General features: G+C 41.5%; 1 protein-coding gene across 1 annotated transcript in view; it reads left to right on the forward strand.

The window, feature by feature from the left end:
* Window positions 1-9668: 9668 nt before the first annotated feature.
* LOC148015993 (AP-5 complex subunit zeta-1) overlaps window positions 9669-15553 on the forward strand; it is a 46078-nt gene continuing 40193 nt past the window's right edge. Inside the window, exons 1-2 of the mRNA XM_087663977.1 lie at window positions 9669-9875; window positions 10339-10473. Of these exons, the coding sequence (XP_087520103.1) occupies window positions 9756-9875; window positions 10339-10473 (255 nt within the window). The 5' untranslated portion in view covers window positions 9669-9755. The remainder of the gene's footprint in view (window positions 9876-10338; window positions 10474-15553) is intronic.

Genomic DNA, 15553 nt, shown 5'->3' on the forward strand with positions numbered 1-15553 from the left:
TGCTTCTGACTTCACTTCCAGTGGAGCCTCTTGGTATATTTGGATGTACACATAGTCTTATTTACACTTGAGCTTGAGCTTGTGGGTCAGTTACATGCATTTGCTCTCTTGAGAGCTTTATGTCTGCTGTTAGTCTCTGTAGTGGGCTGATTTGATATGCCTATTGGGGCAGGCACTTATCTCTGTCACAGGTTTGCCAGTCTTGTATGCATCTTGGATGGTTATGTATTGAGCTTCTTGCTATCTCAGTTGTGCTTGTGCTTGGTCTCTTCTCTTACCCCGAGACCCATTACATGCATGACTTCTAGACCTATGAGATGTCTCTTGCCTGACAGGTGATTGGTTTGACAATTCTTGGTACCTTCTTGCCCCTAGACACTCACTATTGGATGTATCTTGCTACCTGGCAGTTGCAGTGACATATGTATAAGTGATTGCTTCATTTTGGGACAATTTTACATACTACTGTCATTTATTATAGCAAGCTGAAATCTGCAGATTTTGAGCACTTCTATGAGGGTAATGCTTACTATTTGATGTTATCTTGGTCATATTTGGTGGACAAGTGCTTTTCTTGGTGAAATCCACCCTTTCAACTAGTTTTAGTAGTGGTTTTAGTGCATTTTTTGCTAATTACAGCAACCTGCATTTTTGCTTTGATTTGGGACAGTATGACTGGTCATCTGAAAGATACAGCTCTCTTTAACATTGCCAAGTTGGATGGTACCAACTATGGGTATTGGAAGTCCCAAATATGGCAAGTTTTGGTGCAGAAGTTGCAGATTAAACCCTTATTTTTCAAGAGTGCTAAACCTGAAGATATGGATGATAATGTTTGTATGGAAATTGATGAGCTATGCAAGTCTACCATTATTTTGTCACTCTCAGAAGAGGTCCATCATAATGTTGTTGAAGATGAGAATTAGAGTGCATGGGATTTATAGGAGAAGATTTAGAAGCTCTATGCGCAGCAGAGTCCTGCGTCACAAATGTATTGGCTGAAGTAGTTAATGGACCTTCGCACGAAGGAGGGTACCTCCCTTTCATCTCATTTTAGCCAGTTTCATGCTATCATAAAGAGTCTGTTGTCACAGGGTATTGAGTTCAAAGACAACTTGCACCCACTGTTTCTGCTTGGCACCTTACCTGAATCATGGGATATTTTTCGTATTGCCATATGCACGACCAAGCTTGATGGGCTAAAAATCAAAGATGTTGAGAGTGCTTTATTGACTGAGGAAACCAATAGGAGAAACAATGATGCTTCCCGCTCTTCACATGCATTGACCGTTAGCGGTGGCAGACATGGCAGGCATGATAATGATCATAAGGGCAGAGACTCTCAAAAGTCTAGATCCAAGTTACGTGGTTGCAGTAAATCCCATGGACGGAAGTCTGATCTTACCTATCATTTTTGTGGGAAAGTAGGACATATTAGGCTGCAATGCCATAAAATGTGCAATGATAAGTGCAAGGAAAAGGGAAAAGAAAAAGTACATGAAAAGTCTTCTGAGCGCAGTATTGTACCTGCAAAGTCCAGTGTGAAGATAGAAGAGGTTAATGTCATGCAGGTGATTAATTTAGATGATGATTACATACTTGCAGCTTCTTCATGCGATGCCTTATAAACTTCTGAGATACATTCTATGTATGCGCAGTGCTGGATCTTGGATTCGGGTGCGTCCTTTCATGTGACACCCTGTAGAGATTGGTTTCGTACCTATCGCACTATGTCTGGTTCTGTGTGCCTTGGTGATGACAGGTCTCTTGACATTGTGGGCATTGGAGATGTTCGACTGTAGTTTCCTTCTGATAGTTCTTTTGTCTTGCATGATGTACGCCATGTACCTGCATTGACTCGCAAGCTTATGTCAGCTAGACAACTTGATGATGCAAGGTATTTTGTGCCTTTTGGAGATTCTGCATGGAAGATTACTCGTGGCAGGCTTGTGTTTGCAAGAGGTGCCAAGTCTGGCAGTCTTTATCCCTTACTTATATCTGGAGCTACATTAGATTATGTTTTGTATGTGGGTTCTATTCCCCATATATCCCTTTGGCATGCTCGTTTGGGACATATGTCTCTTAAAGGAATGAAAATGCTCCATGCTTTGCAATATCTTCCGCCTTTTGACTCTTCACATTTTGATTCTTGTGATCATTGTTTGTATAGCAGGCAGACTAGAAATACACATAAAAAGTCTGATAAGAAACTCATGGGTGAGCCCTTGGGTCTTGTGCACTCAGATGTATGTGGGCCCATGCCCTGTCAGCCACTTGGTGGGGCAAAGTACTTTGTTACTTTCATAGATGATTACTCACGTAAGGTTTGGGCTTATTCCATCAAGAGAAAATCCAATGTCTTGGACACATTTCAGCAGTGGCTTGCATTGGCAGAGAACCAATATGAGAAAATGCTAAAATGCCTAAGGTCAGATAATGGGGGTGAGTATGTATCACGTGCTTTTGAGTAGTTTTGTGATGAGCGGGGTATTAAGCATCAGTTGTCCACCCCTTACACCCCTCCGCGTAGCATGCTTAGCCAAGCTGGCTTACCGCAACACTTTTGGACTAAGGCAGTTACTACTACAGTGCATCTCATTAACAGGTCGCCTAGCAATGGCATTGACGTTTAGGTTATAGAGGAGGTATGGGCAGGCAAGCCCCCCTCTTATGATTATTTGTGTATCTTTGGATGTGAGGCATTCTCCCATGTGCCCATGGACAAACGCAATAAGCTGGATCCTAAAAGTGTCAAATGCATTTTCATTGGGTATGGAGATGCAAGAGAGATAGGTTACCGTCTCTGGGATCCGCAGGCACAGAAAGTGATCCGCAGCCATGATGTCATCTTTCATGAGGACAAAATGCATATGCAGCCTAAGAAAGTGGTTGAAGTACGCAGAGTTATCTTTCAGGAGGAGCCACTTGCTCCCGTTCAGCCTGCTCCACGGCTAGCTAGACAGCGTGCAACATCACCTGATGCCCATGGCCCAGATGCTAGACATGTTGATGTTAGAAAAGATGTCAGTCAAGCATAGTAGAGCCTGCACAGGGGTGATTGTCACTCTTGGGAGAGGGCTATGCAATTTGAGCTTGAGTCATTGCATAAGAATCAAACTTGGGATTTGGTTTCCTTGCCTTAGGGTAAAAAGGCTTTGCCATGCAAGTGGGTGTAAGCTGAAAAGTACCCCTGGATACCCCAAGCTGGCATACAAGGCTTGATTGGTTGCTAAGGGTTTTAAGCAGGAGCATGGTGTTGAATTTTATGAAGTCTTTTCTTCTGTGGTCAAGATGACCACCCTACGCCTAGTCTTGGCCTTGGTTACACAGCTTGACCTGGACTTGTACCAGATGGATGTCAAGATGGCTTTTTTACATGGGAACTTGCATGATGAGATTTACATGGAGTAGCCTAAGGGCTTTGCAGACCTTGGCACAGAACACTTAGTGTGCAAGCTAAAGAAGAGTCTATATATCTTGAAGTAGGCACCTAGGGAATGGTACCATAAGTTTGATACATTCATGTAGTCACAGGGCTACAGTCGCAGTGCTATGGATCCGTGCTTGTATAGAAGAAAGTTTGTGACAGTTTTTTACTGATTTTGATACTCTAAGGAGATGACATGATTTTAGCAGGGACAGCTCATGAGGAGCTAGATACTCTTAAGGCTCAGCTCAAGAAGAGCTTTGAGATGAAAGATCTGGGACATGCATCTCATATACTTGGTATGCGCATTACGCACGATAGATCTCAGGGACTACTCTATCTGTCACAGAGGGAGTACATTCATAAAGTCCTTGAGCGCTTCTGTATTAGCCGTGGGCATTCTTATGTATGCCACGATAGCCACTCGTCCAGATATTGCTTTTGCAGTTGGGGTTGTGGCATGTTATATGGCTACACTTGGAAAAAAACATTGGGATACTGTGAAGGGTATCATGAGGTACCTGAAGGGCACAGCATATATGTGTCTTTGTTATGGCAGCCAAGATATAGGAATTGTGGGGTACACTAACTCTGATTATGTAGGACATGCAGATAGTAGGAAGTCCACTTCTGGCTATGTGTTCACTTATACTAGAGGGGCTATCTCTTGGATGTCCATGGCGTAGAAGTGTATGGCCCTTTCTACTACAAACGCCGAATATATTGCAGCCACAAAGGGTTGCAAGGAGGCTATCTGGTTAGGCCATTTAATTGCTGACCTTGGTATGACAAATGCTATGCCTACATTGCATTCGGATTCTATGAGTGCCATTCAATTGGCCAAGAATCCGATCTTCCATGCGAAGACGAAACATATTGAGGTGAGGTATCACTTCATTCGCGGGGCCATTGAGGACAGGTCTGTTGACCTTGTCAAGATTCCGACTAAGCAAAATCCTGCAGACTTGCTCACGAAAAGCCTCACTACTGAGTGCTTTGCCTTCCTCGAAAGATTGATGGGCATTGGATGAGATGACGTCTTTTTTCTCATCCTGTTGTACATGTGTACATGTTGTACTGCCCTTTCTTTTTTTCTCTCTCACTGGAGTAGATTCGCCTTTAAGTGGGAGGTTGTTGGGGGTAAAGTCACCTTCACCTAGCCGCCTGTGTATTACTACACTCACAGTACCTGCCACTGCACACTGCAGGTGGCGGGCGCCGGTCACAGTCACGTATTCTTTATTCTTTTAGTGACAGTTTGAATAAAGAAAGGACTGGCCACACATTGTGGTTGTTGGAGTTTCCACTTTTGAGTCTCTCTCTCTCTCTCTCTCGGCTCATGCTTTCCATCCGCCATAGCTCTCACCGCCAAGCTTCTTCCTCCTGGGTTCCACTTCCCTTTTAATCTGCTTATACAGACAATTGTATACCACATCAAACATAAATTGAGTTTCACTTGCATCCAACACATTCTTACCATCACCAAAAATAGTGAAGCAATCCATATCTTGAAACGTCTTAGAATTGCCTATCAAGGCCTCTGACAAAGCATCCGAAACATTTTCCAATTGTAAAGCATTCATCTAACATCTTATAAAGGCCTATCCTTGAGTTCATGAACTGTTTCAGAAACAATAACTGTATCATCTTGCAAATCATGTGCATCCAACAAGTCACCAATCTTTGTTTGAGTCCCTGCATCAAGTAAAACATTATCTTCACAAACCTCTTTAGATGCATTAAGAAAATCTATATCTTCTGCCGACCTACCAGACTTTGAAGATGAATGAATTCTTCAAGCTCAAGCAACTGGAATTAACCCTAGAAGCTTACTACTCAAAGTTTGTAACCATACTAAAATATGCATCACCTATGGATATTGCACAGTAAGTATCCAAGTTTTGCCATGACTTGAACACTCCTCTGAACCACTGTCTTGAAGCAATGCGCCCAATGGACTTGCAAGATGCATTATTCTGAGTGAATCCAATCGTCTAAGAACTTAAATCGGGGAATTGTAGCAAAGATGACTCTCGAGATCAGGGTAAGAGATGCCATACATGTGGAGAGATAGTGCACATCCGTAGGAGATGTCCCTACCGTCAATGCTTCCATTGTAATGAGCTAGGACAGATCCAAGCAAACTGCCATGATCTAAATGTCTATGGATATATAGAGGAATCAGATGAAGACGAAGACCTAGAACCTATAACACCTCTTCAAGATGATTAGAAATCCTAGGAATTTTGTCAACATGAAATACAACTTGTATTGGAATAAACTTTACTCTTGTAACTACAGTTAACCGAGTAATATGAGTTGCATCTATTTTGAGCCTAGAACTTGCAAATGATTAGAGATACTCTGGCAATGAATGACAGTTATAACTTGCAATGAATTTTTCTTAAGTTGTTCTTTCTCAACTAATATAGGTTGGGTCTCACCAAAATGTCAAAGCTTGGAAGTATTCTTTAGTATTACAAGCAAAGCCGATTGTCCATGGAGCTCAGTACTGTACTAAGAAGAGGAAAATCTGGAAACATAGTTTCTGAGATAAAGAATCACTTCGATCTGCTAAAAGGATCCTAGGACAATTTGGTCTAAAGAAGAAACTCCTGCCAAGGACAACCAAGAACCTTGTGACCGCAAGTGATAAAGCTCCGTGCTTTTTCTATTACAAGGAGTTAGGTCATTCCAAAAGGGAATGTCCAAAGCACCCTAAACACTAATGCTTTGAGTGCCACAACATTGGACATAACTACGTCAATTGTCCCGATAGAATTAGAAGAGAACTTGAGCTTACAAAAAATAAAGTTATACAAGCTCAAATGATCTAGAACCTACCATGAAATTATCCGATACTTAGGAAAAACCTAGAAGATATTCATGACATGTATCTACAATAAATTTCTCTTGTAATCAAGACTCCGATATATCAAATACAATAGGTTGTTGTTTCAAAAGACCGCATGCCTATGAGTGATCAGAGTATCGCAACGAAAATGTGGTGGGCCCGTAACCCATAGGTTCCAAAATGATACCCTCGGTTTCTCTCGAGATGAGGACATCTCGATTTCTCTAAGGGGAGGAGGATATAATATTTTCACATAATTAAAAGTTAGTTGGTTAGTTCGAAAGTTAGTTAGTCAATTAATAAGTTAGTAAGGTTACTAACTAAATACTAACTAAGGTAAAAAACTAGCTAACATTAATAATTAATAATTTTTATTTAATTAAAAATATTTTTTTAAAAATCTAGAGTCGTAAATGTGATATTTTTCTCGGATTAACAAGGACCATAGCCACCCTTCACGAAAGTTACAATATGAATGAGACTTGTGAGCCATATTAATCACTAGTATTAATGTGTATAGTTTGGATGGTCCAAAAATATTAGATTTTTGAGCTAAATTAGCATAATTTAGATATTTTAGATATTATCCTAAAAAGATATGGAGATTTCTAGAACTGGATATCGTTTAAAAGAAAACATGTGATGTTTTAGTTAGTTTTGGAGATTTTATAAAAAGAAAAAAAAAAAGAGAGAGATTTGCAAAATCGTGCGCATCGCGATCACAGTCTACAAGTAGTTGACAACACTTCGAACATGGAGAGAAAGAATGAGTGATTGGAAAGTTTTCTAATCATTTTTGGAGCCAATGGAACCATCAAATTTATGAGTTAAGCATTGGATCACTAAGTTTTCTAAGAGTCCCTCCACCAAGAACTCTTGTTCTCAACCGCATCCCCTCTTCTCTAATTCATTATAAATATGAGGTATGGGGAGGCACAAGAAGGCTACGAGAGAGAGGTAGAGAGAAGGATACCTCTCCAAGAGATTGTGAGAGAGAGCTTGAGAGAGAGAGAGAGAGAGAGAGAGAGAGAGAGAGAGAGAGAGAGAGAGAGAGAGAGAGAGAAGAGTTACCTCGAGAGGCTACAAGGGAGAGAGTTAGCCAAATTCCCTCTATCTCGATCGTCAACTTAGCCATCTTCTCTTACGCTCTCACATCTCGAATCTATTCTGCCTTCTTAATCTCTTGAGTTTACTTGCAGACGATGGCCTCCAAGCGAAGAATGTCACGTGCGAATGGCAATCCTAGCAACGAATCTTCGGGTGAATGCATCATTGTCAATCCAATTGTGGTTTCGGTTGTAAGTAATGTATTTCTAGATTGATAAATGCTTGCTTTGATTCCCGCATTAGAGGGCTTTGAGTATTCTAGAGGGACTCTATTCATTGCTGCTCAGTGTGGCTTGTTTTGATTCTCGCATTAGAGGGCTTTGAGTATTCTAGAGGGACTCTATTGTAAGTAATGTATTTCTAGATTGATAAATGCTTGCTTTGATTCTCGCATTAGAGGACTTTGAGTATTCTAGAGGAACTCTATTGTAAGTAATGTATTTCTAGATTGATAAATGCTTGCTTTGATTCTCGCATTAGAGGGCTTTGAGTATTCTAGAGGGACTCTATTCATTGCTGCTCAGTGTGGCTTGTCAAGGGGTACAAAGGCCTCTGGCAAGGGATAATTGTGTTCTTTGAGTTACTCATTATCATACTTAGTTTCTATGGTTTTAGTTAGATAGCTACATGCTTGTGGGTACTGTTATACCTTAGTACTAGTATACATGTACAACCAGCATATGTAAAGTGACTTAAAATGTCATATAGAGTTTTTACTTGACATTCAAGCACCTTCCTGACGTTTAGGAGATTGTATTTTTTGAAATCTTGCGTGATGAGTAATGTTATATTCTTCAGGATAGCGCCAAATTTTGGTCGCTCATATCTGGTTCTATTACTATGTATTTGTGTCCTGAATATTTATGATGTCTATTTCAAGTTATCCTATCAGGAGCGGTCATGATGATAGAGAACTGTGTGATAGTTTTCAGGACACTAGTTTTGCGTTGATGAATGTAATATGTAGTTCGTGTTTGCATAGTGTTCCTAAAGAATAAATGTATAAAATGACTGTAAATCGTGTTAGGGAGTTTTCTACAGTAACACAGTTGTTTCAAGCAGTTTGATGTTTCATGTATTTTTTGTTATGGTCTTGAAATGCCAGAATACACAGAAAAGTCTTAAATCAACGAAAAAGGCACATAAGAAAAAGTGCAAGTTAATACTTTTGTAAAAGAGTGCAAGGCGCATCATGATTTATTTTAAGAGCACTGGGCTCATACCCATGTAAATTGTAAAGGTAGATAGGCGGTAGGAAGGAAGCTAGGAAGATAGAAGGACAATGGAAAAAAAGGGCTAGGCCATGATCGGCCATGTAAAAAGGGGATGGATGTCCATAGAATATTAGGGCATGTATATAAAGTTCAAAAAGTGAATAAGAGCTCATTCTTTGGTGTGTGGCGAAGTGGACTCTTCTTATTCTATTCTATTATCTTGTCTTCCTTGCTTGCTTGAGTGTGTGTTTGAGAGAGGGAGTGTGAGAGTGTGAGGGTGAGGGATCAAGGAGGTGAAGTTCTCTACTATTTTCTCTCTTCCTCTTCTCTTGTCTCGCGCGCAACTATAGAGAATGGAGCATGGAGGTGGAGGCTTGAGAATGCTTGAGCTTGCATCAAGAATCATGGAGCTATCGATGTGCTTGAGGGAGGAGACAACTCATTTTTGGGCATCAAGGTAAGCTCATTACACTTGTAGAGGGATAACGTGTCAACTATGTGAGAGGTAGCCATTAGTGCTCGCTTGAAATGCTTGAACAATAAGTGGTCCGTAAGTCTTGGCGGATGAGCTTGAGCTCGCCTCTACAGTCCACTAGGAGTTAGGGCCCCAAACTTTCATGTGATTGGTCAAAGGTTTAATTCTTGTTAGTCGTTGTGGAGCTTTTTGAGCAAAGGTGGTTGTCTCTTGTGTATTTTTTTAAATCAAGGTGGTTGTCTCCTAGTGAATTGGGTGCGCACTTTGGCGGGACAACTGCCTAGTGGTTGGGTGTGCACCTTTTCAAATAAAGGTGGTTGTCTTCTAGTGGATTGGGTGCGCACTTTTGCTGTGGGCGAGGTATATCCCCCATCCAAAACCATCCGTTGTGCGAAAATTGCAGGTCTAAACCCTTGTCAACACGTCAGCCAAACGCCCCTTCCTTTTGCATGCCAAATTGACCGAACACATCAACCAAACGCCCCTGCCTTTTGCATGCCCAATTGGCGGTCCGGGCTTGGGTACCAGCCTACCGTGCAATTGAGCATTTTGCAATATAAATAAATAAATACATATTCTCCAGCTAGAATTTCCTTTTCGTAACGCCTTCGATTGAACGCGAAGAAACGAGTGACAAGTCAGATCTCTCTCCCCCCTCTGAGCAAGAGTCGATAAGAGATGGCTGCAAGGAAAGTGGATAACCGCGATGTCACGTTCTTCCTTAGGCTTTTGTCTCAGAGCGCCCGGGACACGTCTTCCATTTCTGACGAAGCTCAAGACACTGCCGTGATAGAAGCCGTAAGAACGGTTTCTGCCTGAAATGAGGTCGTTCGTGTGGTGATATTCTTATGTCCAGGGCTCAGAGGTGGTGTTTTTGACTCAATAACAGTGATGCAATGACCTTACTACAACACGTTCTCTGATCAAGAGAAGCTAGTGTTAGAAAAATTACATTGCGGAGGAAACTTTACCTTCGGGCATTTGCCTTCCGCTTAACCTGTGAATGACCTTGAAACCCTCACGATCCTCAACAGATCAAGCTCATGCTAGATGTATATCTTGTTAGTGGATTTGGAGAAATCTATATGAAAAGATTACCCCTTGGTTGAAGTTCTTAGGCCATATTTGCATTTGTTGTCTTCCTTTTATTGATTTGGATTGCTCTCGATGAAAATATTACGCTCTCCTTTGGTTTCATTTTTAGGCCATCTTTGCATTCATTGTCTTCCTTTTGCTGTGTCAATGTGCTTGTTGAACCCAGATCAATCGGCTTCATGACATTTGCGAGGGTCAAATTGACATGGTTGGGACAGTGAACACTCCTATCAGCAAGCTTTTCCATCGGTGCACAGCCTCTGTGACCCAATATCGTTCTAGTACAGGCCTTCTCATGCTAGTAAGGATTTTTAAACTCAACTCATGATAACACTAGACATCTCTTTTGTTTTTTGGTCTATCGTGTATAAACAAAAGAGCATTATTTCCAATAGCTCTAATATTATAGTTCTTTCTAGATACAAGAGTCTCTGATGAAGTCATGTATTTACTCGTTTGCTTTTTGTTGCAAATAGTAAAACCACTACAATCTTGCATTGTGATAATGGCTTCTTGCCTTGACAACCTAAGTTATTTCAAGGTGGGATGACATACAAACATAATCTTTGATGTTCATGAAATGTTGGCATGTGCATATGCACTTGCATGTGATGGTGTCCTTGGTAGCATCCCCCCTCATAAATAAACTAAGTTAGAACATCGTTTTCATAACAAAAAATGTGTTTGTGTGTGCAAGTGTGCATGTGCATGCACATGGGGTGAATTAAAAGTTTAGTTTAGTCCCAAGGGAACCGGGGGGGGGGGGGGGGGGGGCGGGTGCGGAGAGATGGTTAACCCATTTGCAACCATCTTTGAAGACACCACGTTTTTGCCTAGTTATGGTAGTGGTATATGAAGAACTTCTAACTTTTTGTAGATATGGAAAGCTTGTCTTGTCTTCTTCTTTTAGGCGCTGATTGTGCTAGTTCTTGTTCTACCCAACCTCTTGAAGCCACAAAGTTGGATGGTGCTAAATTCTAACTATTCCCTTTGGAAGTTGAGGGTGAAGGTTATCCTTGACACCTACTCTTTGGTTGTGATGACATTGGGAATGATGATGACTGGCAGCTGGGGAAAAATGCAGCTGTGGTAGCACCTAGAGTGGATGGCAATAGCAGCAAGATGACTATGGCAGTTCCAGAAGATGACTTTGGCAAGCTAGAACCAAATTTGGCAAGCTAGAACCAAATGTTGTTGATGACAACCATGAGATGATAAAGGTGGCAATTCTCAATGCATTTGAGTTTTGGGGCTGTTTAATGAGCTAATGAAGGTTTTAATGTGCCATACAACTTTTTTCAGCTTAACACAAACTATGATTATTGCATGGGAGATGGTTGTGTTGGTTATGGATAGAAGCCTAGCTTACAGATATGAGGATGTATAGGGGTGTCATGTTACTTTGTCTTTGGATAGTTGTCTCTGGACAGCTTGTGAGTAGGATCACCATGCCGGATTTCTCATAGATAGTGTGGACCCAAGGCATTATCACAGATGGAAGCTCATAGCTAGCATTATTTATTGCCTCAATACATAGATTTATTGGACATATCCACCGGAGAGACTTTTCCCAGGATTTGGACAGAAATTGCCACAGTCAACATGGCAAATGGGAGAGGGTATAGGGTAGTTTAAAGACCATGAGGAGGAGAGATGCTTTTCCACTTTTCTTAGGACTTGGTATTGTAGCACTTTCTTTTGTTGTCAACCCAATATAGTCTAGCACTATAGACCTCTTGATTGGTTGTTCATTTAGGCCTTGTACTATACTTTTGTTTATTGTCTCTATGTTTGCCATACACACACTATGTTCCTCCCTGCAAACCCTATCATTTCTTGACACTCTTTAGTAAATAAATACTTGAACAAAGAAGATGAACTCAAAGTGTACTACAGAAACACAATGAACATAGTAGAACTCAAAGGTGAAGAGAAGTTAGAGGAATGATAATGAATGAATAAACAATCTATGCTGAAATGATTACAATGAACCTCAAACCTCTGTCTTGGGTGGACTAGGGAAGAGTTGTGTTGAAAGAGGACTCTCTGATAGCTCCAAGTGTGTGTTGGTACCTCGAATAGATCTTGAAACATAGCAAGCAATATCTAAAAGTGATCAACACTAATAAACGTAGATCAAAGTGTAGAATCTGTCCAGTCCAGGCTGATCGGTATAGGAGGCAGTAGGGCGATGTGCTGGCTGATGAAAATGTAAGGCAATTGCACATAGTCAAAGGGAATGGGCAGGATGGACCTGTGGGACTTTGGGATGCTGTCCTTGAGATCGACATGTGACGAGACGTGTCACATTTGTAGGTGAATTCACTAATTGTTTGTGACATCGGAAGTGACGGATGGGGAATGAGCATGACCGACTTATTGAGCGTGAGGTCGATTTTGAACCATATAATATGCGATGCTTATTATATTAATTAAAGGTGATGTGAGGTTCGACTTTCACAAGGGTGATGAACATTGTCAAATTGAAAAAAACCCTAGCCTTCGGCGTTTGCTTTTCTCCAACTCCTCTATTTGAACTTTGCATTGAATAGAAAGATGTAGCCTGGCCATTCCTATCACGTGCCATTGAACCAACCGGCTCCAAGCTTTTCTCCAACTCCTCTATTTGAACTTTGCATTGAATAGAAAGATGTAGCCTGGCCATTCCTATCACGTGCCATTGAACCAACCGGCTCCAAGCTTCATCTGTCCCTAGCCAAAACCTACCTCTCTCTCTCTTTCTCTCTCTCTCTCTCTCTCTCTCTCAAGTTTCAAGTTTTCTCGACATCTCATGGCATCAACATTCCAAGCATGGGGTAACCACTCTTGTTGAGGCTATCATCATGGCGGAAGAAGTAGGACTCTGACACATGGTCTTGGTGGGATGAGGTGCATGCTAAGCCCCTCAGAAGTGGGAGAGGATCTTGTGCATGGATGTGAGTTGTGCCCATATCGTCACGCAAGTAGGATAAGCAAAGTCCGAGCTTACTTTTTGCACATTGAAGGATATGAGATATTATCCCAACATGACTCCGAAGAAGAGAAGAGGGCTTACAGAGAAGGGTGTAGGGCTATGAGCCTCATCTTCACATAGGACAGTACCACATCTACTAGTCATTTACCTTGTTGTATTTGTGACGGTATCAATTTCTTAGGTATCTCTTGCACCATTTAGTGCTGATGTTAGTCACACATCATTTATGCTAGATGCATTTGGAATAGGAATATCTGCTTAGGCAAGCATTTATTGATCCTCAACACACTCTTGAGGTTGTTTGGGTTCCACATAAAAAAAAGGAAGTTGATGCTGCCATGTGCGGTTCATTTTCCACGATTATGTTGCATTTAATCTTGCGAGGTTTGAATATTTTAAAGTAATGTATAAAAAGATTTACCACTGACTAGCATTTTTAAACAACCCCAAAACACGCTTAATTAATGAAAAACACAAATTTGTTGCACGGTTCGAGAGAGTTTCAGTGGTTTCCCAAACCCTAATTCTTGGGGCGCCCTTCAATATCTATAAATAAATGGGATGCCCACCATTCAACCTTATCCTTTTGTGTAGGTTTCTCACTCTACTATGTAGATTTTGGCCATCAATCACCTACCATTTGCTGTCCAGCCACCATCACCAAGTGCAGCCCATTACTGTCCGGCTTGTTTTCGGCCATCGCCCTGCTATTTGGAGGTCTCCATCTACTACGTTATCATAGCACCTGATAAGCCTACATTTTTAGCATTAGGTGCCAGGTGATAGGTTATTGCCATCTATCCCACTAGATGATTGTTGTAGTACCTGCGTTTTTGCTGTCCAGCAGGCCGTCTACATCAGCACACACCTCTCTTGTTGTCGCCTAACAGTTCTCTGCCTTTGATGATGAGTTTTCAACCTTCTCTAGTGGTACACTGCTGTGCTTACTAGATTTTAGCCTCCAACTGCTGTGTTTTGGTAAGCAGCCTGCTGCCCTTCATTATTCAGCACTCTCTCATCTCCGATTGGTGGTTGCAGCACTTAGGATCTATCTTTGGTGGACGTTACTCTCCGACATTGCATTGCTCTGCCCTTGGGCATTTTGTACACTCTTATGTTCATTTATAGCATTCATGCATTTTAGAGTTTCTTCTCTCTGTATTTGTCTCTATATTTGAGTTTTGAGTTTTTGCATTTAGGGTTTGAGTTTTGCTTGTCTTTGTTTGAGTCTTTGTGTTTTAGTCTTGGTCATACATGCTATGTTTCCTCAGTGCAAACCCTAGCATATCTTAATATGGTATCAGAGTCGGTGCTCTTCTAAAGAGTATCTTGCGGTAATTGTGGAGGCTAGTCTTTGTGCGAGACTCACACGTGACTTGATTCTGACTCATAATCTTTGAGGCATCTTCTTCTAGGGATCCTATGACGCCTTGTTAGGCTTCTCTATCATTGGAGGCTCTGAGAAGGCATTATGGTCTTGAGGAGGAGGTAGATACACCTTCACGTTTACCATATTCTTCTTTTAGTTTTGGTCATCTTACAGATAAAGAGTTTGAGTAGTATTTGCGTATCACGTTTAGTTCGGTTTACACTCCTCTAATGAGTGCTACTACTTCGTTTGGACCAATTGGTGAGATTGGCTATCTCTTTGATCTTGGAGGGACCACAACATTTGGTGCCTTTAGCAATCCATCTTCTTTATCACAGCTAGGCCTTGTGTTAGGTTCGTATAACCCTTTGGAGTTGTAAGAGCCAAAACCCTCTTTTGTTTTTTCTTTTGGTGTGCAAGATCCGGATGGTTTTCAGTATGTTAACTTTAAAAGGCGCTAACTTTGATGGTTGACCGGTAGCAGTGTAATTGTAAGGTCTCCATTGCCCTTGATTGTTTTGGTTGGCACTATTTTACCTCCATTGGGGGGTGTCAAAAGATGATGTACCGGCGAGACAATAGGGTCTGCGGGGAGGAACACGGAGTGAACTCGGCAAACATGGAGAAGAGAAGAGAAGAGAGAAGATACTTTGATGAATGGAATGATGAAGTTCTGAATCATGGAGTGAATGTGATACAAGGGAACAAGGGTACTGTAGCACAAGGAAGATGATGAAGAGAACCACGAACCATGAACCGCAATGTCCTCCTGAAGGGGTGTGAGGATAGTGGGCTGGTTGGAGAGAAGAGGTGACGGATTGAATACCCTAAATGCAAAAATTCAAATTGCGGGTGAAGGGTTTCTCAACACTCCCTCTCAAGCCCAAAAAGGGGAAGAAGAGAGGAGTGAGGTGGAGAGGGAATGCTACATGTTGAAGAATGCTCATGTAGCAGGTGCCACTTGGACAGTGTCCCTCGTGGGAAAATTGTTCACTTGCCCAAGCGCCCTAGTACAAAGATGGTGAAAACATGCAATGC

The sequence above is a fragment of the Lygodium microphyllum genome, chromosome 23 (assembly GCF_053477565.2).
Source record: "Lygodium microphyllum isolate KBCC chromosome 23, Lygodium_microphyllum_v1.1.10, whole genome shotgun sequence".
NCBI classification, from domain to species: Eukaryota; Viridiplantae; Streptophyta; class Polypodiopsida; order Schizaeales; family Lygodiaceae; genus Lygodium; species Lygodium microphyllum.